The sequence below is a fragment of the Taurulus bubalis genome (genome assembly GCF_910589615.1).
Source record: "Taurulus bubalis genome assembly, chromosome: 8".
Taxonomy (NCBI): Eukaryota; Metazoa; Chordata; class Actinopteri; order Perciformes; family Cottidae; genus Taurulus; species Taurulus bubalis.
In genome coordinates this window covers 29,056,574-29,082,639 of record NC_136596.1, presented here as the reverse complement: position 1 = coordinate 29,082,639, position 26,066 = coordinate 29,056,574, and the positions used below count along the sequence as shown (strand labels likewise).

The 26,066-nt window shown below is 44.0% G+C and overlaps 1 protein-coding gene across 1 annotated transcript in view; it reads right to left on the bottom strand.

Annotated features, from left to right (window-relative positions):
- Positions 1-4,669: 4,669 nt before the first annotated feature.
- Positions 4,670-26,066, bottom strand: part of LOC306739661 (multiple epidermal growth factor-like domains protein 9) — a 44,917-nt gene continuing 23,520 nt past the window's right edge. The window contains exons 3-6 of the mRNA XM_079221701.1: positions 22,714-22,853; positions 19,119-19,268; positions 7,859-8,128; positions 4,670-6,317 (exon numbers count right to left, since the gene is read on the bottom strand). Of these exons, the coding sequence (XP_079077827.1) occupies positions 5,800-6,317; positions 7,859-8,128; positions 19,119-19,268; positions 22,714-22,853 (1,078 nt within the window). The 3' untranslated portion in view covers positions 4,670-5,799. The remainder of the gene's footprint in view (positions 6,318-7,858; positions 8,129-19,118; positions 19,269-22,713; positions 22,854-26,066) is intronic.

Sequence of the window (26,066 nt, the reverse complement as noted above, 5' to 3'; positions counted from 1 at the left end):
GCATACAGTAAACCTTAAATGACACAAATGAATGAGACAATAGTTTGATTAAAAGAATAAACATTTATATAGATGCCTGTATGTATGCCTGCTTATATTCTGAGTCTTTCTTTTAAAAGCATATTCATTATTTCAAACTCAGCGTAAATGAACGTCATGAACACATGAATATAACACATTTACATGACTTTTACTAAACTTTGGGGACTTTTCCTGACCTGGAAATAACCATTTAAAAAAATTCCATGACTTTTCCAGGTTTTCCTGACCGTAAGAAGAACCCTGAATGAACTCATATCATGATTAAATCAGCCTGGGAGCACTCTCGGCTCGGTCCACCCAGGTCCACTAGGACCGACACCCCGGTACTCGGAGGACACTCTCCCGTTACCTGGCTCTCCTTGGCCGGCGCTCCTCGTAGCACCAGCGTGACGAGCAGCACCACTGCGCCGGAGACCAGCAGCAGCAGCGCGGCGGCGCAGCCCCGAGCCAGCCGCTGCTGGCGGCTCTCTCTCCGGAGCAGCAGGCGGATCAGCGCGTCCTGCCGGTGGAGTCCCGCTTCCGCCCCGCTGCAGCAGCAGCTGTAGCGGCCCTCTTCCTCCATGCAGGCTGATGTCCCGGTGGCGGATCAGCCTCCCATCTCTATTTATGAGGCGCAGTCGCCCACGTGAAACCGCCGCGCGCGCGAGTCTTTTGCTCGAGTTTCAGTCAGTGTTTGTGACCCGCGCGCGAACTTCCTCTAACGAATGTTATCTTTCCGGAGAGCAGCAGGACAGCGTTATGGGCCCACACCTTTCTTACCTTACCTTACTCTGCATTACACTACCTTACCTTACCTTACATTACATTACATTACACTACACTACCTTACCTTACATTACATTACATTACACTACATTACCTTACCTTACATTACCTTACTCTGCATTACACTACCTTACCTTACATTACATTACATTACCTTACTCTGCATTACACTACCTTACCTTACCTTACATTACATTACATTACACTACACTACATTACCTTACCTTACCTTACATTACATTACCTTACCTTGCATTACCTTACATTACACTACATTACCTTACCTTACCTTACATTACCTTACCTTACCCCCATTACCTTACCTTACTCTACATTACATTACCTTACATTACACTACATTACCTTACCTTACATTACCTTACTCTGCATTACACTACCTTACCTTACCTTACATTACCTTACATTACACTACACTACCTTACCTTACATTACATTACATTACACTACATTACCTTACCTTACATTACCTTACTCTGCATTACACTACCTTACCTTACATTACATTACATTACCTTACTCTGCATTACACTACCTTACCTTACCTTACCTTACATTACATTACACTATGCTACATTACCTTACCTTACATTACATTACCTTACCTTACATTACATTACCTTACCTTACTCTGCATTACACTACCTTACCTTACCTTACATTACCTTACCTTACCCCCCATTACCTTACCTTACTCTACATTACCTTACCTTACATTACCTTACATTACACTACATTACCTTACCTTGCATTACCTTACATTACACTACATTACCTTACCTTACCTTACATTACCTTACCTTACCCCCATTACCTTACCTTACTCTACATTACATTACCTTACATTACACTACATTACCTTACCTTGCATTACCTTACATTACACTACATTACCTTACCTTACATTACCTTACATTACACTACATTACCTTACCTTACATTACCTTACATTACCTTACCTTACATTACCTTATCTTACTCTACATTACCTTACCTTACATTACCTTACCTTACCTTACATTACATTACCTTACCTTACTCTGCATTACACTACCTTACCTACATTACATTACATAACCTTCATCCTCCTTTATCCTCCCACTCGAATGCTTTGGGGTTAGTTTTAGTTTTGGCAAGAAGAGCAGCGGCGGAGCTGCAGGCTGGAATATATATATATATATATATATATATATATATATCATATAGTTTTAACATGTGGTAAACCTATTTTGTTAGGTTTAGAAGCAAAACATAATGTTTGCTTAAAAGAACTTTGAAACAACACAAAGAACATGGTTATGTTGTTCACACGGACACGGCCTCGAGGAGGAAGCCTTGTGGTTTTCTACTTTCAACCTTTAGCATAGAAAACATCGTTCCCTGGAAACACAATTCACACGCTGCTTTCGTTGAACGGTGACCTACCTTTTAGGAGACGGGACTATTTGTTCCATCAAATGAAATGTCTTTCATTTTGAAACCATAACACAACAAATGTTGAGGATGACTCATTTTCATAAACAGACATAAACAGCATTACTGGTCACTAACTGTGGTCATCAAGTCTGAACTGAATGTTAGGTCATGTGCTGCTAGATGAGATCTCTTTAGCATCTGGTAGCAGTCGTATAGCATACAGTGATTTTCAACCAAGCCAGTGTCCAATTTCACTTAATCGGTCCAAAAAAATATTATTTAGTTGCTGCAAATAATGTTCCATTCTTGAGCTTCTGAGCTGCAATATAGTGTCTGGTCTAGTATTGAAATACTCTTCCATGCCAGTAGGGAGCGCAATAATGACCATATATGCTGTATTATGCTACAATGTGACATAATAATAATTACCATATATGCTGTATTATGCTACAATGTGACATTAATAATAATGACCATATATGCTGTATTATGCTACAATGTGACATTAATAATAATGATCATATATGCTGTATTATGCTACAATGTGACATTAATAATAATGACCATATATGCTGTATTATGATACAATGTGACATTAATAATAATGACCATATATGCTGTATTATGCTACAATGTGACATTAATAATAATGACCATATATGCTGTATTATGCTACAATGTGACATTAATAATGACCATATATGCTGTATTATGCTACAATGTGACATTAATAATGACCATATATGTTGTATTATGCTACAATGTGACATTAATAATAATAATGACCATATATGCTGTATTATGCTACAATGTGACATTAATAATAACTACCATATATGTTGTATTATGCTACAATGTAACATTAATAATAATGACCATATATGCTGTATTATGCTACAATGTGACATTAATAATAACTACCATATATGCTGTATTATGCTACAATGTGACATTAATAATAATAATGACCATATATGCTGTATTATGCTACAATGTGACATTAATAATAACTACCATATATGTTGTATTATGCTACAATGTGACATTAATAATAATAATTACCATATATGCTGTATTATGCTACAATGTGACATTAATAATAACTACCATATATGCTGTATTATGCTACAATGTGACATTAATAATAATAATTACCATATGTGCTGTATTATGCTACAATGTGACATTAATAATGACCATATATGCTGTATTATGCTACAATGTGACATTAATAATAATAATGACCATATATGCTGTATTATGCTACAATGTGACATTAATAATAACTACCATATATGCTGTATTATGCTACAATGTGACATTTTGTAACTTTTTGGGTTGTTGGTGTGCCACAGGATTTTGTTTTATTGTAGAAAATGTGTCGCGGCTCAAAAAAGGTTGAAAACACTGGTGTAGAACTCACATGAGAACGTTAGCGGACATAGAAGTGCAGGAATCAGAGGCACTGAGGGAATGACTCGAAGGGGAGGTATTAAAACATAAATCATTAAATTTGCATTATGTAGAGAGAAGTTTCCACTTCCATAACAGCTGACATTTCTTGCACTGTGTTTATTATGTTATGCCCCGCCCGCCATGACAGATTCCTTGCATGTGAAACATAATTGGCAATAAACGGTTCTGATTAATTCTCAAATTCACGTGACGTCTTGGTAAATCCCCAAAAACCTGTAAAGTCATCACAGAAAATTCAGACCACTTTAGAAACCGAAAGTGACATAATATTAATAGGGGAAATGTTAACAATCCCTCCTGTCAGCAGTTTAATATTGCAACTACAGCAAGAAATGTGTGCGTGTGTGTGTGTGTGTGTGTGTGTGTGTGTGTGTGTTACGAGAGGCAGGCTTCATGGTGATGAAGATGATGGGCGAGTGGCTGAACAACAGCATTGCTGCATGATGACCTCATGTTGACCTCGTGATGACCTCATGTCAGAAGCCAATGGGATTCTTTCATTTGGATTTTGGGTAATTTTAGGAAATAACTTCTGAGGCAAACAAAGTTACACGTTCTGTTCATACAAGTGAACCCCACTTTTATGATTTTTGAAGCGTGAATACAATCTGCAGAGGTAAAAAGCTAATGAGGCTATAAACCAGGAGGTCACATGACCTGGAGGAGGACTAGAGGACGCTCAGTCTCTTCTTCAAGACACGTGAAAGCTTGTAAAGTCACCGGAGAGGTGTTTACTGATGTATTTTATCTCACTGAACAGACCGGTAAAGTGTCCTAAAGGTGTGTTAAACACGGGCCGCATTCCAGGTACATGAACTATTACTATTACTATATACATGAGCTATTCAAAAACACGTTCTGGATGCTGACTCATCGGAAAGCGTGGACGTTGGAGACGTGAGCAGTGAAGGTTTGAGAGAGGAACACAGAGACAACAGTTAAAACAGTTTTATTTGAGCGTTGACCTCTGATTTTGGGGCATTATTTACATCATTGTATTCTTTGCTCTGACTTCTGGGGGTTCATTTCAGTCCCGCAGCTGCGTTCATGGAAAAGTACTGAGAGAAAGAAATGAAAGGAGCAAAGGCTGTGGGGGCGGGGCTTGTTGAGTGACAGTGTACACAGTATTCTACCTGTACAATAATAGTGCTACTATTCACATTCATCTGTACATTAATCATATTTACAGTGATCACATTAGGGAAAGAGCCGGTACCTGAGGAGTTAGTTCCATAATTAGCTTTACACCCGCCGATGGAAGCCTAAACAACACAGAAATGGCCGCTGATGACCGAGCTGCGTGGGCCGAGGCGCCATGTGCAGGCTGCTTCCTCCAAAACAACCGCAGAACACGTCACACAACACGCCTCCGGATGAATGGGAAACATTTTCAAATGCTTGGTTCAGACGATGCGTTGCAGTCACCGCCCTGAAGAAACACTCCTCCTAGATACGCAGGCGAGCTGGCAGCTTCACAAGAGGCCGCTAGAAACTAAAGAGGAGCTCATTCGAATGCTTCATCTTCTCTCCCACACACACAAACTATACATGGAAACATATCGGGCAATTCAAATCACCATTGGACAGCACATAAGACCAAACACCATGACACACGCGTGTGCAGCGTGTCTCCCAAGAATGAAACGTCAACCAATAAATAACAACGAAATAAAAATTCATTAAATAACAATCATTGTCTCAGTTTTGGATCACACTGTTCATGCGATCCAGTTATAACTTAAACAGTCAAAAGTCCATTTTAGAAAATGTGTGAAATGCTCGGCTCCTTCTGGTTCCTGTGGCCGGCGTCGGGGTTCTGGTTCCGGCTGGCGGGCGATGACCTCGCTGTGCTCTCTGCAGTCTTTGGACCCTTTTCACGGACCCCCGCTCCTCGCTAAATCATATCAAACAGGGAACTCGCCTCAGGTGGAAACTCCGTGTCGGTGATGGAATCTGCTGGATCTCACCGGGTCGGGAGGCGCCGCAGAGCAGCAGGGTGACGGCGAGCAGGCGGAATGAAGGAGCTTTGGATTTGGTACGTTCCAGCAGCTTTGTGTCAGGGTTTCAGTTCGTGGGCGGAGGCTAAGCCTTGTAGCAGTTGCCCTGCGTGGTGAGCGCCAGCTGGCCGTTGGGCGCCACCTCGTTGGCCTCGTCCTCCAGGAGGCCGGACACGTCGGCGTTGGGGATGCTGTCGTGGTAGCTGCTGAAGCTGATGTTGTCCTCCTTCAGCTCGATGGTCCAGAAGGGCGCGTTGAGCTTGCGGTTCTGGTACTCCCGGTAGGTGTACACGCCTCCGACGAAGCCCAGCAGCACCAACACCACGAGGATGATGACGGCCAGGACGATGATGTTGAACTGCGTCCAGGAGACCTCGGTCTGGGCCGCCGTGGTGTTGTCGGTGGGGCTGCTCAGGCTGCTCAGCGACGCCTGGGTGGCGGCGGCGGCGGTCGGCGCGGCGCTCGCGTTGCCGCTGGACGTGGACGCCGGGACGCCTCGCGCCGAGCCGGAGGGCAAGGTGGTGCTGGAGGTGGAGGTCGTGGTCGTGGGCCGAGGGGGAGATGTACTGGTCGTAAACGCCGGCGTGGCGAGGAGCCGCGGGGCTGAGGAGGGAGAAGCACACGGACATGTCATCTCACAGTCAATTCTAATAATGATAACTTTATTTATAAAGCACCTTTAAAAGCAAAGTTTACAAAGTGCTCTACAGAGAAGCAAAGCATATACATAGCTTAAATACCGGTAAACAAAAAGGAACAAACACAACAAAACCAAACTAATAACCAAAAAGAGCAAATGGAATAGAAAACAAACAAATAAATAAAATATAGAAAACAGGGGAACAAAAGAACTGCATAATAGATCATAAAAGGACATAAAATGACGACATCACACAAGTGATTGATTCTGTGAGCTCAGTATCATAACAATGGAAGGAAGGCCTCTGATTACTGAAGACCAGCTGGTTAAACCTCAGCTGCTCATGAATAAGCAACGTAACCAGTGACGCCTGGTGGCAGGAAGAGAGAACTACCTCTCAGTGTGGATACACAGCGAGCGGCATTCTCTTTCTCCATTAACAGCTTTTACGTGATCATTTCAGTCACTATGTTTTCATACAGCTGTGTAAAGTAATATGTGAGATAATGTCCAACTAAGAGTGATTTATCTGTGCAGCGCCTCACAAGAGGAATCACGACATACACACACAATGTATGCAAAGTAAAAACGGGTTTTAAGAAGTGATCAAACAGAGATCACAACTAAATGTAAAAGAAATGCATTCAAAACATTTCTGCAAAGATAATATACAAGAGTCAGCCTGTAGAGGAGTCTAATAAATAAATATCTCCTTCCTCATGCCAACTGCACGTTTTCATGTCGTAAATATATCCTCCGCGCTGCAGGTGAGCTTGATTGACAGCTCCCTGGCTCCCTGTCAGGTGGTGTCATTAGACTCGTGTCAACCCGAGCAGAGGTCTGATAAGTTATTAGTTTATTATATATATATATATATATATATATATATATATATATATATATATATATATATATATATATATATATATCTTTATTTAAAAAGGGACCATGTACAGTTAACACATAAATGTCCCCATTTGATGCCCTGTACCAGATTGTAGCTTCAGCTAATTAGCATCTGTAGTCCCTTGACAGAACAAACAAACATAAAACAACAGCAAACATACAGGATGAAAGACACAATACAACATTATACGTGGGGAGAGGAACACACAATACACACAATACAATGCTACAGTAGAGCACATTAAAAGTAAGTAATACAAAATATAAAAAGTAAGTAATACAAACCATAATAATTTTGTCAAATGAGTACAGCGCTGACCAGCTTTCAACTGATTTTTAAAAAATTGTTTTTAAAAGTGCTGATAGAGCTGCAGCTTAGTTTAGTAGTTCACTGTCTTTTACTTCCTTAAAAGGGGTTTCTGAGCCAGAACCAGCACACGTTGTTCCTTTTTTTACGGCTCTGAGGCGCTCCATGAACCTCCCACATGTCTGAATCTGGTCTGGAGGCTGCATCATCAGCTGTTCCACGGTGACCTTTAGGAGATGAAGATGTGCCGCACAGAGAGAAGGTAATAAGCACGCTGTGCTGTGGTCTTACTTGGGCGGGTGCAGTTGTGGGCCCGGGCGTCCCCGGTGAAGCCCGCGGCACACTGCTGGCACTGGGCTCCGGCGGTGCCGTTGGTGCAGCGGAGGCACCGGCCGGTGTCGGGCTGACAGAGCTGCGGCGGCCCCTGAGGGTCCGCGTTCCCCGAGCAGTCGCACTCAACACAAAGCCCGGATGCTTTGTAGGAGCCGGAGCTGCACTGCTCACACTGGGGGCCGCCGTACCGGGGGAGGCACTGGTCACACGCCGGGGAGCCGCTGGGATCTGCACGGGACAGGAAAACACACATGAGACCAAGAGGCCCAGAAACGACTCCACCAGAACCAGAACCAGAACCAGACGCCTGTTCTTTTCCCCAGAGAAAGACCTGATGCACAGACACACATCACAAAGTATACACTGCTGGTTTCCAGTGAAGAAGCACATTCAAGTCCCAAATGGTTCCTGTCTCGTTTAGACTATTCATCAACATCCTGAAGGGAATTCTGGTGCCGGAGATTGTTCAAACACAATGGAAGAAGAAACAGTAGTGCAGCATGGAGTGAGTAAAATACGTACGATCATTACGAAAACTAAAACATAAGTCAAAACATAAAGAATTTAAGAAGAAAAAATAACATCCAGGGTTCATACACATCCTGACCAACGGGTTTCATGACTTTCCCATGACTTTAAACCAAATGTCCATGACAAACATTTAGTGAAATCTGGGTGTAAACAGTAAAAAGTGAGTGAATGTAGTATTTAAACTAACAATGAGAATACAAAGCATACAGTAAACCTTAAATGACACAAATGAATGAGACAATAGTTTGATTAAAAGAATAAACATTTATATAGATGCCTGTATGTATGCCTGCTTATATTCTGAGTCTTTCTTTTAAAAGCATATTCATTATTTCAAACTCAGAGTAAATGAACACATGAACACATGAATATAACACATTTACATGACTTTTACTAAACTTTGGGGATTTATTTTTTTCAAGGACTTTTCCAGGCCTGGAAATAACCATTTATAAACTCCATGACTTTTCCAGGTTTTCCATGACCGTCAGAACCCTGAACATCAGTGTCTGATGGAATAACAATAAAAGTGAGATGAAGTTAATACAAACATAACCGCTAACACTGCACCACTAGGTGGCTCTGGATGACAGTGTATATATATTTATATATATTGAAAGTGGATGACTTTTGACTGTCCCGTCTCAGTGTAAACACGTTTCATCATGCGTGTTGTGGTCTCATTGGTCACATGACTTCTTACTGTGGCCGTGATGCTGTCCTCATGTCTGGACCAAACTCAGAACTCTGAATGTGAATCACATCTCAAACAATGTGAAGGACTTTGGAGTGACGTGTCAGATAACGCTCACTCCATCAAATCCCCAAATGAGGGAACGTGTGCTGCGGCTCCAGAGGACGTCCCTGACAACCTGACTTTATACCGGATACCTTTCTAAAACATGACTGATGTAAACATCCGTGCACTGTGGAGCTAACGTAAAACCTATCAATGACACGTTTAGGTTCAGTGTGAACGTGAAGGCATCCATCCAGAAAAGAGAGGCCTTTTCCCCAGGTATGTCCTGCAGCTCTTCCTGGGGGTCTCAGGTGTTCCTAGACCAGATTGGACATAGACCCATCTCCGCAAGTTTTTACGTCGGCCCAGAGCTCCCTCCCATCGCGACCAGAGGACCAAACCACCTCAACTTCCTTTAACATCCATAACAGACTGATGACGGCCTAGACGTTGGTTTCTACCTAGTGGTCATGTGACTTGTATTCCAGCACTGATAAGCTTGACTTAATCTCTGCCGAGGGTTCAAAAGCGGCGGCCCGCGGTGACGTGACCCGGAGGGAACGGGAGCCGCCCTGACACACTTATAGAGAGTCAAGGAAGAATTAAAACAGGAATACAAATATTTGATGAACCTCGGGCTGAACTGAACCAGCCCAGCCAGTAACGATGCAATCACACACGGATGAGTTAATATGTGTGACCCACATCCTGAACTGGTGCAATGCTCCAGTTCAGGATGTGTGTCATGGAGGGTTGTTCATGTCCTCATCAGCACTAGAAAGCATCTCTCAGCTTGTGGAGCAGTGATACGCCATTGTGGCATCCTCTACTCCAAAACATCTTTCACAGCCACACACTTTGTTCACACCAGGATCTGGAGCATGGTCCTGACCCTTTCCTCTGGAGCGCCGCTCTCCAGCGGTGCCGCCGCCCATCCCCCGGTCTGCTGCTGCCTGACTGGCGCTGAAATGGCCCAGCTGTGCTCATGCTGTCCCAGCTCAGCTCAGCTCAGCTCAGCTCAGCTCCCCTCCCTCCCCCTCCTTCCCACGCTGCCCTGGCAGGGCCAAACATAACCCGACAGCCTGAGTGCATCTGTACGTGTTGCCATGCAGAACGCTGCCAATGGCGGGTTGTCACGTCAGCACATGGCAATGCTGCTCATGATTGGTCCAGAAGGGGAGGTGAGAGGAGAGCTGAGCAGTCCAACCAGGGATGCAATGTGAGTGAGTCCAACCAGGGATGCAAAGTGAGTGAGTCCAACCAGGGATGCAATGTGAGTGGAGTCCAACCAGGGATGCAATGTGAGTGGAGTCCAACCAGGGATGCAATGTGAGTGAATCCAACCAGGGATGCAATGTGAGTGGAGTCCAACCAGGGATGCAATGTGAGTGAGTCCAACCAGGGATGCAATGTGAGTGAGTCCAACCAGGGATGCAAAGTGAGTGAGTCCAACCAGGGATGCAATGTGAGTGGAGTCCAACCAGGGATGCAATGTGAGTGGAGTCCAACCAGGGATGCAATGTGAGTGAATCCAACCAGGGATGCAATGTGAGTGGAGTCCAACCAGGGATGCAATGTGAGTGGAGTCCAACCAGGGATGCAATGTGAGTGGAGTCCAACCAGGGATGTAATGTGAGTGGAGTCCAACCAGGGATGCAATGTGAGTGGAGTCCAACCAGGGATGCAATGTGAGTGAGTCCAACCAGGGATGCAATGTGAGTGAGTCCAACCAGGGATGCAATGTGAGTGGAGTCCAACCAGGGATGCAATGTGAGTGAGTCCAACCAGGGATTCAATGTGAGTGGAGTCCAACCAGGGATGCAATGTGAGTGAGTCCAACCAGGGATGCAATGTGAGTGGAGTCCAACCAGGGATGCAATGTGAGTGGAGTCCAACCAGGGATGCAATGTGAGTGGAGTCCAACCAGGGATGCAATGTGAGTGGAGTCCAACCAGGGATGCAATGTGAGTGGAGTCCAACCAGGGATGCAATGTGAGTGAGTCCAACCAGGGATGCAATGTGAGTGAGTCCAACCAGGGATGCAATGTGAGTGGAGTCCAACCAGGGATGCAATGTGAGTGAGTCCAACCAGGGATTCAATGTGAGTGGAGTCCAACCAGGGATGCAATGTGAGTGAGTCCAACCAGGGATTCAATGTGAGTGGAGTCCAACCAGGGATGCAATGTGAGTGGAGTCCAACCAGGGATGCAATGTGAGTGGAGTCCAACCAGGGATGCAATGTGAGTGGAGTCCAACCAGGGATGCAATGTGAGTGGAGTCCAACTAGGGATGCAATGTGAGTGGAGTCCAACCAGGGATGCAATGTGAGTGGAGTCCAACCAGGGATGCAATGTGAGTGGAGTCCAACCAGGGATGCAATGTGAGTGGAGTCCAGTTCCACGAGGTGAAGCTGTGATGTCATGTGTGATGTCAGGTGTGATGTCATGTGCAGGCATGAAAACGGGTCAGGGGTGAAAAAGGTGAGAAGGATATTACCCCTCTAGGAGAGTCTGGGGGGATGTTCCCCCGTAAGAAAAATTTAAATATTGCATATTTTAAAGCATCAACCTGATGCATTTTGAGATGTTTTTTTTGCCAACCTGGGGAGAGCTGGAGAAACTTAAAAACGTATGGCCTCCTTACTAAAAAATATCTGCGCGTCGGGCCTAACAACTCCCTTGAACAGTACATTATTGCACGACACAGTACTGCCTCTCGTACCTTATTGCTTAATTGTTTTGCTACTACTACATTTCACTTCATAATATTACACTTATATGCCATAATATGTATAATGCACCAGCCTTTTTATTTGACCATATTATGTCATACTGTTATACCACTTTACTTTGAGGAGACATCACTGTTAGTCTAGAACACTGAATAATGTTTCCACCAGGAAACCTGAACATGCACACCTCTCTCTGTGTGACAGTGATTATAACCACACAACTATATATATATATATATATATATATATATATATATATATATATATATATACATATAGATTATAATTAACTGGAGGATACACTTTTTCCTACACGTAAATCTTAAACCCTTGAATATAAACAGTAGCCCGGCCACCCTACAGAGGAAACTCATTTCGTTTTTTTTATTAAAATAAAAGTTGGATAAAATCTCCATTGTCCTCTCCTTATATGTAGTGAGGTGTCGTAGGTAGAACTTATATGTAGTGAGGTGTCGTAGGTAGAACTTATATGTAGTGAGGTGTCTTAGGTAGAACTTATATGTAGTGAGGTGTCGTAGGTAGAACTTATATGTAGTGAGGTGTCGTAGGTAGAACTTATATGTAGTGAGGTGTCTTAGGTAGAACTTATATGTAGTGAGGTGTCGTAGGTAGAACTTATATGTAGTGAGGTGTCGTAGGTAGAACTTATATGTAGTGAGGTGTCTTAGGTAGAACTTATATGTAGTGAGGTGTCGTAGGTAGAACTTATATGTAGTGAGGTGTCTTAGGTAGAACTTATATGTAGTGAGGTGTCGTAGGTAGAACTTATATGTAGTGAGGTGTCGTAGGTAGAACTTATATGTAGTGAGGTGTCGTAGGTAGAACTTATATGTAGTGAGGTGTCGTAGGTAGAACTTATATGTAGTGAGGTGTCGGTAGGTAGAACTTATATGTAGTGAGGTGTCGTAGGTAGAACTTATATGTAGTGAGGTGTCGTAGGTAGAACTTATATGTAGTGAGGTGTCGTAGGTAGGACTTATATGTAGTGAGGTGTCGGTAGTAGAACTTATATGTAGTGAGGTGTCGTAGGTAGGACTTACATGTAGTCACGTAGGTTACCTATTTTGGTTTCAAAACGGCGAATTTCGCCAAAAGGTGAGGGATTTTCATGTCTGCATGTGTGATGTCATGTGTGATGTCAGGTGTGATGTCATGTCTGATGTCAGGTGTGATGTCATGTGTGATGTCAGGTGTGATGTCAGGTGTGATGTCAGGTGTGGTGTCATGTGTGATGTCATGTGTGATGTCAGGTGTCAGGTTGAGCTGTTCCCAAAAGGAACATCGTTGTGAAACTCTTTATTTTTGTATCTTTTTTGTCAGGTGTAGTGTCATGTGTGATGTCAGGTGTGGTGTCAGGTGTGGTGTCAGGTGTGATGTCAGGTGTGATGTCAGGTGTGGTGTCATGTGTGATGTCAGGTGTGGTGTCATGTGTGGTGTCATGTGTGATGTCAGGTGTGGTGTCATGTGTGGTGTCATGTGTGATGGCAGGTGTGATGTCAGGTGTGGTGTCAGGTGTGATGTCAGGTGTGGTGTCAGGTGTGGTGTCAGGTGTGATTTCAGGTGTGGTGTCATGTGTGGTGTCAGGTGTGATGTCAGGTGTGATGTCATGTGTGATGTCAGGTGTGATGTCAGGTGTGATGTCATGTGTGATGTCATGTGTGATGTCAGATGTGGTGTCATGTGTGATGTCATGTGTGGTGTCAGGTGTGGTGTCAGGTGTGATGTCAGGTGTGGTGTCATGTGTGATGTCAGGTGTGATGTCATGTGTGATGTCAGGTGTGATGTCAGGTGTGATGTCATGTGTGATGTCATGTGTGATGTCAGGTGTGATGTCAGGTGTGATGTCATGTGTGATGTCAGGTGTGATGTCAGGTGTGGTGTCATGTGTGATGTCATGTGTGATGTCAGATGTGGTGTCATGTGTGATGTCATGTGTGGTGTCAGGTGTGGTGTCAGGTGTGATGTCAGGTGTGGTGTCAGGTGTGATGTCAGGTGTGGTGTCAGGTGTGGTGTCAGGTGTGATGTCAGGTGTGGTGTCATGTGTGATGTCATGTGTGATGTCAGGTGTGGTGTCAGGTGTGGTGTCAGGTGTGATGTCAGGTGTGGTGTCAGGTGTGGTGTCAGGTCTGGTGTCAGGTCTGGTGTCAGGTGTGGTGTCAGGTGTGATGTCATGTGTGATGTCAGGTGTGATGTCAGGTGTGATGTCAGTTGTGGTGTCAGTTGTGGTGTCAGGTGTGATGTCAGGTGTGATGTCAGGTGTGGTGTCAGGTGTGGTGTCAGGTGTGATGTCAGGTGTGGTGTCAGGTGTGGTGTCAGGTCTGGTGTCAGGTCTGGTGTCAGGTGTGATGTCAGGTGTGATGTCATGTGTGATGTCATGTGCGATGTCAGGTGTGATGTCAGGTGTGATGTCAGTTGTGGTGTCAGGTGTGATGTCAGGTGTGATGTCAGGTGTGGTGTCAGGTGTGGTGTCAGGTGTGATGTCAGGTGTGGTGTCATGTGTGGTGTCCTGTGTGGTGTCATGTGTGGTGTCATGTGTGATGTCAGGTGTGGTGTCATGTATGATATCAGGTGTGATGTCAGGTGTGATGTCAGGTGTGATGTCAGGTGTGGTGTCAGGTGTGGTGTCATGTGTGATGTCAGGTGTGGTGTCATGTGTGATGTCAGGTGTGGTGTCATGTGTGATGTCAGGTGTGATGTCAGGTGTGATGTCAGGTGTGGTGTCATGTGTGAGGTCATGTGTGATGTCAGGTGTGATGTCAGGTGTGATGTCAGGTGTGGTGTCAGGTGTGATGTCAGGTGTGGTGTCAGGTGTGGTGTCAGGTGTGATGTCAGGTGTGGTGTCAGGTGTGATGTCAGGTGTGATGTCAGGTGTGATGTCAGGTGTGATGTCAGGTGTGGTGTCAGGTGTGGTGTCAGGTGTGGTGTCAGGTGTGATGTCAGGTGTGGTGTCAGGTGTGATGTCAGGTGTGATGTCAGGTGTGGTGTCATGTGTGATGTCATGTGTGATGTCAGGTGTGATGTCAGGTGTGATGTCAGGTGTGATGTCATGTGTGATGTCAGGTGTGATGTCAGGTGTGGTGTCAGGTGTGGTGTCAGGTGTTATGTCAGGTGTGGGGTCAGGTGTGATGTCAGGTGTGATGTCAGGTGTGATGTCATGTGTGGTGTCAGGTGTGGTGTCAGGTGTGATGTCAGGTGTGATGTCAGAGCCTGATGACGTCAAACCACGCCCCCACATGGCGGAACATTGGAGTTAATCTTCTGTTGACTGTTAGCACAACTAAAGCAGGTGTCACAATGATCACCTGTTGCCGAGCGTCCAAAGGGTGTCCTGTATGTCAAGCTTTGATAAACAATTAATCAGCAACTATTTCCATCATCGAACAAAGCCATTTGACTTTGTTCAGTTTTTCAAATGATTTGGTGCTTTTCTCAGTTTACTGGAAATTAAATATCACTGGGTTTTGGACAAAACGATTAATAAAATAGTTAATATTTTATTAGGTAGTGGCACCAGATCAGCACCTTTTTTAAAATGTCTTATATATTTTATAGACGTATCTTTTAACCTAATCTAATAATAAGAATAATGAATAATAATGAGAATAGGCAGTAGTTCCCTTGGCCCATTTAATAGAGGAGTAATGAGAACATAACTCCACACGAACACACTGAACTGGGTTACTGATAACTGGGTTGTCTTTGGGTAGAGAAATATAATTGGTGCGTACGTCTGACACGTGAGGCTTAATAGAAACCAGCGTAAACTAAAAGAACGGGCTGAGACGCACTGACACCAGATCAGTGGAGTGTCTGTAGGTATTCATCACACAGATGACGCATCTCTGTAGTCCAGCCAGACGTTAGCGTCACACAGGTGTCCTCAACGAAAGGGAAGGGCTTTTGTATTGTTGCAGAGAATAATCTCTGTGGCAAACAAACACGACACTGAGACTACATATACATGTTTGTTCACCAAGATCGTCTTCACACATCAACAGCGTTTTATGACTCACCCGGTCACATGACTTCACACCACTAAGCTAAAGGAGGACGAGCGCTCAGAGAGGAGGTTTAGACACTCGATGGCAACCTAACCTTGTTAGCAACCACAGAAATGCAAAAGCTTCTAAACACACAGGAGGCGTATCTGCTGACGTATTTAAGTCACAGAACCAAACATTAAGGTCTGTTAAGCTTGTGTTAACAATAGACCGTATTCAGGCCTTGAGAACCGAAACTCTTCTCTGTGTCTTTATGACTCTTCACTGCAGCATGACGCCGTTCAGGTTCCTGTGCAAACATCGCGTCTCTTAAGAAGTGCCGGCGGTTGTTATTGACGGTGCCGTGTCACTTTAAATGTTGCTGCCCCAAGGAACTGGGAAAGGAACGATCTCTCCTTTCCTTTGGGAGGAGATGGTGCAGGCTATCCTCCGCTAAAGAAGATAAGAGAGCGAGCATTGAAGCACCTTTACTCAGCTCTGGTCATGGCTGCCACTGAGACATCCTGGTCCTTTCCCTATGAGGAACCTTCCTCCGAGAAAAGAACAAGACTGAGACTGGACCGTTGGACAATGCCCGCTTCAATGGATCAGCATTGCATTATGAATCCATCATACCTCCCAGCACGATGGTGCACCAATACGGCTTTAATGGTTTTCTTTCCTGACTTACATGAAGCTCATTTGGTACCTCAAGCGCTAGAGTGGACCAGGTGCACCCATTGAGGTTAGTGGAGCCTTTTTGAAATGAAATGTGAGGCTGAACGAAGGTGACTCTTGAATGTGGCGGTGACTCAACCCAACAGAGACCTTAGGTGTGTTGGAAGTAGGGCAGCAGCAGCCTGGAGGTCACACAGGAGAATCACTGCTAATCTCAGTCAGTCAAAGCGCTCCAGTAAAGGTTCTGGATTATCTATTTCCAGAACCAAAACATACATTAACAGGGTTTTTTGCAATAGCTAGAACACAATTTTCTGAAACCAGGCCCAACCAGAACACACCAGGTACCACTGGAAGAACACACCGGGTACCATAGGAAGAACACAAAGTGTACTATAGGAAGAACACAAAGGGTACCACAGGAAGAACACAAAGGGTACCATAGGAAGAACACACTGGGTACCACAGGAAGAACACACCGGGTACCACAGGAAGAACACAAAGGGTACCATAGGAAGAACACACCGAGTACCACAGGAAGAACACAAAGGGTACCACAGGAAGAACACAAAGGGTACCACAGGAAGAACACAAAGGGTACCATAGGAAGAACACACCGAGTACCACAGGAAGAACACAAAGGGTACCACAGGAAGAACACAAAGGGTACCACAGGAAGAACACAAAGGGTACCATAGGAAGAACACACCGAGTACCACAGGAAGAACACAAAGGGTACCACAGGAAGAACACAAAGGGTACCACAGGAAGAACACAAAGGGTACCATAGGAAGAACACACTGGGTACCACAGGAAGAACACACCGGGTACCACAGGAAGAACACAAAGGGTACCATAGGAAGAACACACCGAGTACCACAGGAAGAACACACCGGGTACCACAGGAAGAACACAAAGGGTACCATAGGAAGAACACACCGAGTACCACAGGAAGAACACACAGGGTACCACAGGAAGAACACAAAGGGTACCACAGGAAGAACACAAAGGGTACCACAGGAAGAACACAAAGGGTACCATAGGAAGAACACACCGGGTACCACAGGAAGAACACAAAGGGTACCATAGGAAGAACACAAAGGGTACCATAGGAAGAACACACCGGGTACCACAGGAAGAACACAAAGGGTACCACAGGAAGAACACACAAGGTACCACAGGAAGAACACACAGGGTACCACAGGAAGAACACACAGGGTACCACAGGAAGAACACAAAGGGTACCATAGGAAGAACACACCGGGTACCACAGGAAGAACACAAAGGGTACCATAGGAAGAACACAAAGGGTACCATAGGAAGAACACAAAGGGTACCATAGGAAGAACACAAAGGGTACCACAGGAAGAACACACCGGGTACCATAGGAAGAACACACAGGGTACTATAGGAAGAACACAAAGGGTACCACAGGAAGAACACAAAGGGTACCATAGGAAGAACACAAAGGGTACCATAGGAAGAACACAAAGGGTACCATAGGAAGAACACACCGGGTACCATAGGAAGAACACACAGGGTACTATAGGAAGAACACAAAGGGTACCACAGGAAGAACACAAAGGGTACCACAGGAAGAACACACAGGGTACCATAGGAAGAACACAAAGGGTACCACAGGAAGAACACAAAGGGTACCATAAGAAGAACACACCGGGTACCACAGGAAGAACACACAGGGTACCACAGGAAGAACACACAGGGTACCACAGGAAGAACACACAGGGTACCACAGGAAGAACACACAGGGTACCACAGTAAGAACACACAGGGTATCACAGGAAGAATACAGGGTACCACAGGAAGAACACACAGGGTACCACAGGAAGAACAGACAGTTGCACGGTATATCGATACTGAAAAGGCACCGCGGTACTCGTACGTTAAAAACGATACGATTTTGCATATTTTTTGTATCGATACTTTATTAGAAATAGCGCGCGATCAGAGCGCACTCACTGCTCCGCTCCCTGTCATGCTGCATGTCATGCATTGACTGTAGGAGGCGGGGCTTAAGGAGGCAGGGCATACACCATGTAGGTTTTATTAATATCTTGCTGTAGGCTAATACTAATATTTATGCCATTTGTTAAGAGTTTAAAAAGCTGGGCAGGAACCATACAGATGTTTTATTTATTACTATTATTGATAAATAAACCAGTATCATACCGTATTTGTGGTATCGTATGTATCGCGTATCGTGATATTTATTGCAGGTATCGTGCGGTATTCACACTTTCCCTCTTTTCACAATCCAGGAACATCACAGAGGACTAGCCTATTTATTACTGTTATTTAACACTTTTTAAAAACTGTATCGAATACCTATCTTGTACATACGACCACCTTGTGTACATATACCACCGTATATATAGTGTTTTCATACATATAAAAAACTGTTGACTCAGAGCCCTGCACAAAACATTCCAATGTGTCTGGACTGTTGGTCAAGGCACAACTGGCAAAATAAAAACCTTGAACCTGGAAGTCATAATTGTGGTGTCGTGACACACTGACCAGTGTGGCAGGTGCCGGTGGAGCTGGAGTTGGAGCAGGGACACGGTGCGCAGGCGGCGGTCAGGGCGGCTCCCGGCCCGCGGTGGGAACCGGGCCTGCACTCCTCACAGTTGTTTCCCGTGGTGTTGCCCTCACAGTTCATACACGCTCCTGGAAGACAGAACAAAGGGCACACGATTAAAAGGGACATTTCCTGGATCTGTACAAAACACACAAAGTGGGATAACCTGGTTGTATAACTCTTAATCACAGCAGGTTGGTCACTGAACTCTTTCCACGGGTGTGGCTAACAGCTTTACTTCAGGAAAATATCTTGTTTCTTTCATCTGAAGTCAACTATTTCATAGCAGAAACATGCACAACGTTACAAGTGTTGAATTACATTTCCAATCAAAGCACAAGCTCCTCTATGTGACCTGGTGAAAGCTGTCCACAGACTGCTGGGCTGGCTAAATCTTTGCGTAACGTTGGTTTCATGCACCAACAGAGGAGCCGCTAACAGTTAGCCGCTAACAGTTCATTAGGTTGACTTCATGTTTGATTTCTGCTACACGCTGCTGTGTTTCATCCATTACACGACACATGGGCCCAACAGAGGAGCCGCTAACAGTTAGTCGCTAGCAGTTAGCCGCTAACAGTCCATTAGGTTGACCTCATGTTTGTAAAGAAAAGGAATTGATAGCTACATTCATGCGTTTATACGTTTATATCAGACCAAATATGATAAACTAGTTATTGGGCTTTTAAAATAATGGCTGGACAAATAAATGAGTTCAAATTAAGATGATAAAAACCGACTCGGTGTATTTGTAGAACATGAAGGTTTAGATGACATGATTATTTCAGTCATGCAGAGGAGGTGGAAATACTTTTTTAAGACCAGATTTTGCCTGCAAATCTTCTGTTTGTGAAACTTAATGATGATGCATTCAAGGACATCCAGCCATCTGAGACTTAAGAGTTAGTTCTGGCTTTGTATATCACAGGAAGTTAGCAAAGTCACAGCATGGTGAACACAATGTTTATTGTGATAAGTTTCACATTTGCACAAAACATGCATTGTAACGTATGACTGGATTATGAGACTTGGATTAAACTGCACAGGTTTTTAAATGGATGTTTTGACATAGTAGGACCCCGTTTACCTCAGTTCATCAAGACTTTTTAGATTCTCCATTTACCGTGGAGGCATACGAGAAATAAAACGTTTGTTTCATGAATTTAAGGAAACATAAAGGGAGAAATTGTTTCAAAGATTGTAAACTTGGGTGAACTATTCCTCTCTACACATCTTGCATCTGTTCAGTCTGCACCTTGACCTCAAATACTCTTGATGTGGTTATTATTTCATGCAGCGGATGTCATTTTGGGGTTATATCCACGTGGTTGAATGCACTTAAAGGAAGTCCCTTTGGATAAGATGAAGGTAATGTGTACATCTGCTCTTCAAATCAAATTCCCAGAATAAAGTCCTTAATTATTATTATTATTATTATACATCTTTGTGTAGGCGTTCCCACTACTGTGCTGTTGGTAGTCTGAGGTGGAGCCTCCTGATAATGATCAGAGGTTCCAGACATGACGAAAGCTGTTCACAGACTGCAGGGCTGGATAAATATTTGCGTAACGTTGGTTTCCTGCACCAAGAGAAGCTGCTAACAGTTAGCTGCTAACAGTTAGCCGCTAACAGTTCAAGGAGCTGCTGAGAAGGACAGAGGAGGAGGGGCTTGACCTGGTTCTCTCCACCAAATGATGGCTTTCTTAGAGAAATGAGACCAAAGTTAAGTTTGTTTACTTCGACGTCAGGCTTTAAATAAGTGCACTCAAGGGTCCGAGGCGAATAACTTATCGTAAAACTTGTGTTCTTGTGAAAAAGGCTCTTGATTATAAACTGCTTTTATCTCTCCATCCTTTCATTCAGCCTTGATGTGTTGTCCAGTAGAAACAATGGGTCTCCGTCCTGTTGGACATGTTTATCTCTGGTCCACAGGGTTGCACTGTTTAATTAGCATTTGCTCATTGTGTTCTTGTGTAAGTGGGTCAGCCTTTAGGGAGCGGTCAAACCTGAGCGGCGGTACTCTACAGCACTGTGAACACTGAGCGTCATAATGTGGCTTCTGATGATCAGAAGGATAAATACACCTTAAATCACACAAATGTCTGCCGCTGATTCAGCAGCTTTCCTGGTCTCTTCAGGTTCCTTCTTCCTTCTCCCACAGTAAATGTTTACTCGAGACCAACTGGAGTGTTTGCCTCCTGCCAAAGTCTCTAATTAAACCCTTCAGGGTACCAAGTAGCAAGCTGTCAACTTGTGTGGAGAACCTCATGAACATTAGACCGGACTGTTGAGCTTCAGCTTCCTCCGTTAGCTAAGGAACTGATGGTGAAAGCAGCAGATGCAGCTGGAGAGGGAAGTATGGACGGGTGAGATATCACAGATCTCTGCTGCTGTAATTATACAGATTCAGTTTGATGGTTTTCACAACAGAGTCTAAAGAGTCTCATGTAAGCAGCATGAACAATAACTACGTTATATACTATTTGGAAGTTCATAAACTTTTATAAACTGATCACATGTTTGTGTGAAAAGTCCTAATCTGTAAAGTAACTTGCAGCTAGTGAAGTAGAAGTATAAAGTAGCATAACAGGAAAAATACATTTTTAGGTTCACGCTTGTATTTTAGGTTTCATGTTAAAAAACACTTTATTTCTCAAAGTCTGTGAGAATATCGTGAATATACCTGTATTCACCTTTGTCTCTTTAAGCCCCTCCCAGTGCAGACCAGTCTGCTCTGATTGGCTCAAAGGGTCTAAAATATGGCACCCCTTTACAAAGGTGGTTGAAATGAGGCTATGGAAATGCTCTCCTGATGCAGGCGCTTCTACCAAACTGAATGTCAGTGTGTGGGTTGGAGCTGCAGATATAAACGTTTGAGCACCAGAGACTCGCCATACGTCCTCTTGCAGAAGCGCTACACCACTTATTGGAGAGGTGGTCTCCCTGGATGTGTTATCTTCTAAAACACAGGGACTCATTGACAACTAACAATGATGAAGAAAAGAAGAAGGTACACCTTCATTTATAAAGCAATCATTGGTCTGCTCCCAGACCCCCTGTGTGTTTTATCATGCAGAGAAGTGTCGGACAACACTCTCTACGTTCTCAGGACTTCTTCATGCTCACCGTCCCAAAGGCCAGAACGGAAATGTGAAAAAGGTCTTTAGTGTAGATCATGGAATATGTTGCAGAATGTTTTAAAGCTCAGATCCTGATACCACTGACTGCTGTTAAATCTAGACTGAAAGAGATAGAGGCAGGTTCCCAAAGATGTAAATGTTTCTTAAATTGACTCTGTTACATCACTGTCTCTTAGCTTTTAGTTCTTTTAACTTGTTCTGTGTTTTCTGTCTGTAACTATGTGTTTGTATGCTGCTGCCTGTCTGGGCCAGGTCTCCCTCCAAAAAGAGATTGTTAATCTCAATGGGACTCTCCTGGTTAAATAAAGGTTGAACAAAAGGACACAAACTGAAGGTAATGTGTGTGTGTGTTCATGTTTTATTCACTAGTCCTGCAACACGTTGGCGCCTCACTCACCGGACTGCGGGTGGCAGGAGCTGCTGTGGTTCTGACACTGGCAGGGCCGGCAGCCCGTGCTGCTGAAGTGGAAGAAGCCCGGGTGGCATTCGTCACACTTCGGTCCGTACACGCCCGTCTTGCACACGCAGATCCCCGAGCTGAAAGAGGCGGAACAGAGGAGACGAGTCAGACAACACAGACCCAGACCAACCGTTCAGACCACAGAGACAGAGGTGTGATGTCATCGGATGGGAAGTCCAGCCTGTTGACTTCCTGCTTTCTAGAGCTGTGCTCCAGGGATGAAGCTCCTCCATGTGAGAGGGGTCCAGCACGTCGTGTTTCTTTAATGTCTTTTTGTCCGTAAAGGATCGCTCCACCAGAACCTCCAAAAACATGAGATCTCCTCGGATTCTCCATTAGTGTGTCATCCAAAAACAATGTTGCACAGTTACGTACGCGACAATACACAAACCACAACGTGTTCAGACACATGACCAATGGATTCCCATGACTTTTCACAAAATTTCCATGATTTAAACCAAATGTCCATGACTTTAAACCAAATTTACATGACTTTAAACCACATTTCTATGAACCCTGCGTGTAAACAATAAAAAAGTGAGTAAATGTAGTATTTAAACTAACAATGAGAACACAAAGCATACAGTAAACCTTAAATGACACAAATGAATGAGACAATAGTTTGATTAAAAGAATAAACATTTATATAGATGCCTGTATGTATGCCTGCTTATATTCTGAGTCTTTCTTTTAAAAGCATATTCATTATTTCAAACTCAGCGTAAATGAACGTCATGAACACATGAATATAACACATTTACATGACTCTTCCGGGTTTTACATGACCATAAGAACCCTGGTTTGTACTTAATAGAGAAGAAACCCCCCGTAAGCCCAGCATGCATCTTGGTCAAGGGCTGGAGTCAGAATAAAGGTGCATCTCCAGCCCAATTTTAACCATGCAAGTGAGCAATCTGAGGAATTGCTCCTACAGCATAGCGATGGCAGCGATGAAAATTCTCTGAGATCCACCATCTGTCTCCCGTCACATGAAGCGACAGGAAGAGAGCCGCTCCAGTGACTCTCATTAGCAGCTCCAGTGATTTCAACTCGCACTAACAAAGCGGGGCGAGTGATTTTATTCCAGTCATTCATGTGTTTGTGTTGTTGGAGCTTTTAGCCGTCTAAACCGTTACTGTGGGCACTAAACTACATGTTTGTCTTTGCCACCGTTATGGGATCAGAGCCCCTGTTCTGATGATACAACACAGTTAATCTGTTTAAACGGCTTGATGGTCTGTTGCCTTATGTGGCAACAGAGATGCACTCTGCACTCATTTTGGTTTAAAAAGAAAATTCTGATGAAATAAAGATATGTATGATGTATTTTACATGTATGATTGCTCTCCGCTGAGATGATCAGTAAAATTCAATCCAATCACATTGGAGCTCTTCAGCAATAACATCAATACCTCGTTCCATTTGCAGGGTTCACATCCTGACCAGTGCATTCCATGGCTTTTCCATGACTTTAAACCAAAAGTCCATGACAAACATTTAGTGAAATCTGGGTGTAAACAGTAAAAAGTGAGTAAATGTAGTATTTAAACTAACAATGAGAACACAAAGCATACAGTAAACCTTAAATGACACAAATGAATGAGACAATAGTTTGATTAAAATAATAATCATTTATATAGATGCCTGTATGTATGCCTGCTTATATTTTGAGTCTTTCTTTTAAAAGTATTTCCAGAATCCTCCACGGCTCTCTGATCTCAAGGTTTTCTCCTAAAAGTACAGCACCAAGTCCAGTCTGATCGTCCCTCGAACCAGACAATGGACTCAGAAACACGATCTGAGGACAATCACTTCAAAACAGTTGAAGCAAATCAAGAGTGACTGGAGCACTTTGCATGAGCGTGAGCGTGGCTCTACACAATCTGGGCTTTGTTAAAACCACTGCACTCAATGCAAATGAGGAGGCCCACAGTGAGGCTTAGTGACACACACACACACACACACACACACACACACACACACACACACACACACACACACACACACACACACACACACAATGACCCTAATGCAGTCAGTCAGAGAGATAATGTCCAACTGTCACAGACACAGGGAGCAATAACTCCTCTCACTAGTGCTTGATTTAAAATGCCCTGGTAATTTAAAATCCAGTTATGTGACACTGCAGGTGATTATCAGGGACCAGGTGAGTTTAGCAATTTCCATCAGCATGTGTTTCATTTTGCTTACTTCTTCCTCACCAAATTGATGGAATTCTAAAAGTAATAACAGAGAAAGGGACATATTGGGTCCCAGACTCTGACGGGCCCTTAGAGGCTCTAAAGGCCCGTCAGCCCTATAAGGGCCCTTTAGAGAGGAAGCTGGAGAACCACTGCTACCGCCCCTCTGTTGGGCCAGCATTACTAAAAACCTTCACTTCAATATTTGACAGATCCCTATTAGACAATCAGAGCAAATGTTTGAGCAAACTTGGACATTAGCGCAATTTAGATGTGTTTAACTCCACCATAAATAAATGCCTGGTAACTTTCTGTTATGCAGTTTTTTGCACTGTAATTTAAACTTTGTTTGTAAAGGTTCATATATATAATAATGTATTGTGACCTGTACCTGAACTGATGCTGCTGCAGCCTCTAAGCTAACCTCTCCGCGTCGCCTCATACCTAAGCCACGCCACCTAGCTGCCAGTATCTCCACGCAGAAAGCTGCAAGTTATTAACAATACGCTTTGTTGTCCTCATGCAGTGTTCGTCCACTGCTCCTTAGTTACTAATGATGGGTTAAATGCAGAGAATAATGTCCCGACTGTGGGACTAATAAAGGATTATAAAAAAATAAAAATAAAACATTCCCCCCCTCGCGCCCCACCTTCACATCCCACTAGAGGGTCGCGCCCCACAGTTTGAGAACCACTGAGCTAAGCACACGGCCAACCGCTCACTCTCCAAAGGACAGGAGTGATGATGTACGTCATGAATATAATAACGTAAAGTATTGACAGGGTATATAAAGCTCACTTTTTATAGAAATATATATTATGACCATGTAGAATGGATATCCTTATCCTTATGTACGAGCAGTAATCCCTGCCGGGTCAGGGGGTGTTGTTGTTGTTGTTGTTGTGTGTGACCCCCCCGCTCTGCAGCCGCTCCGCATCAGACCCGCATGCTAAGTAGGTCAGTGTGACACGGGGAGGCTTAACCCCGTTGTGTCGGATAACAGCAGACCTCCCTGCAAGAGGGAAGTGATCCCCGGTCACGTTACCAAGAGCAACACCATCGTAGCGTAACCAGGACGACGCCGAGCCG